The sequence below is a fragment of the Eimeria tenella genome, genomic scaffold, assembly GCF_000499545.2.
Source record: "Eimeria tenella Houghton genomic scaffold, Eth_scaff2599, whole genome shotgun sequence".
NCBI lineage: Eukaryota > Apicomplexa > Conoidasida > Eucoccidiorida > Eimeriidae > Eimeria > Eimeria tenella.
This window is the reverse complement of record NW_013542470.1, coordinates 1,348-1,639: the sequence shown is the minus strand read 5'-3', so window position 1 is coordinate 1,639 and position 292 is coordinate 1,348. Positions and strand designations below refer to the sequence as shown.

General features: G+C 59.2%; 1 protein-coding gene across 1 annotated transcript in view; it reads left to right on the top strand.

Moving 5' to 3' along the window:
• Positions 1-56: 56 nt before the first annotated feature.
• The window catches only part of ETH_00041440 (uncharacterized protein), a gene marked incomplete at both ends in the record, with an annotated part of 1,404 nt that continues 1,168 nt past the window's right edge, over positions 57-292 (top strand). The window contains one exon of the mRNA XM_013375180.1: positions 57-289. Within this exon, the coding sequence (XP_013230634.1) occupies positions 57-289 (233 nt within the window). The remainder of the gene's footprint in view (positions 290-292) is intronic.

The window sequence follows — 292 nt, the reverse complement described above, 5'->3', positions numbered from 1 at the left end:
CTGCTCCTGCTGCTGCTGCTGCTGCTGCTGCTGCTGCTGCAGACGCGCAGGGCCTGATGACGGGGGAGGCCTCTCCGTACCCGCCAGTGCCCTCTTCTGCTGCGCACTTGGCGGAGCAAGTTGAGAGTGGAGGAGCTCGACTTGAAGAAACTCTTTTGAGACTTAATTGCAAATCTTCGACTCTCTTTTTTGCTGCTGCTCTTTCCGTCTTCACCGGAGGCCTTCTTGCTGCGCTCTGCAGCCTCGCGGGCTTCGACCTCCCCTCCCTCGTCGTCTCCATCTTCCTCGTGTA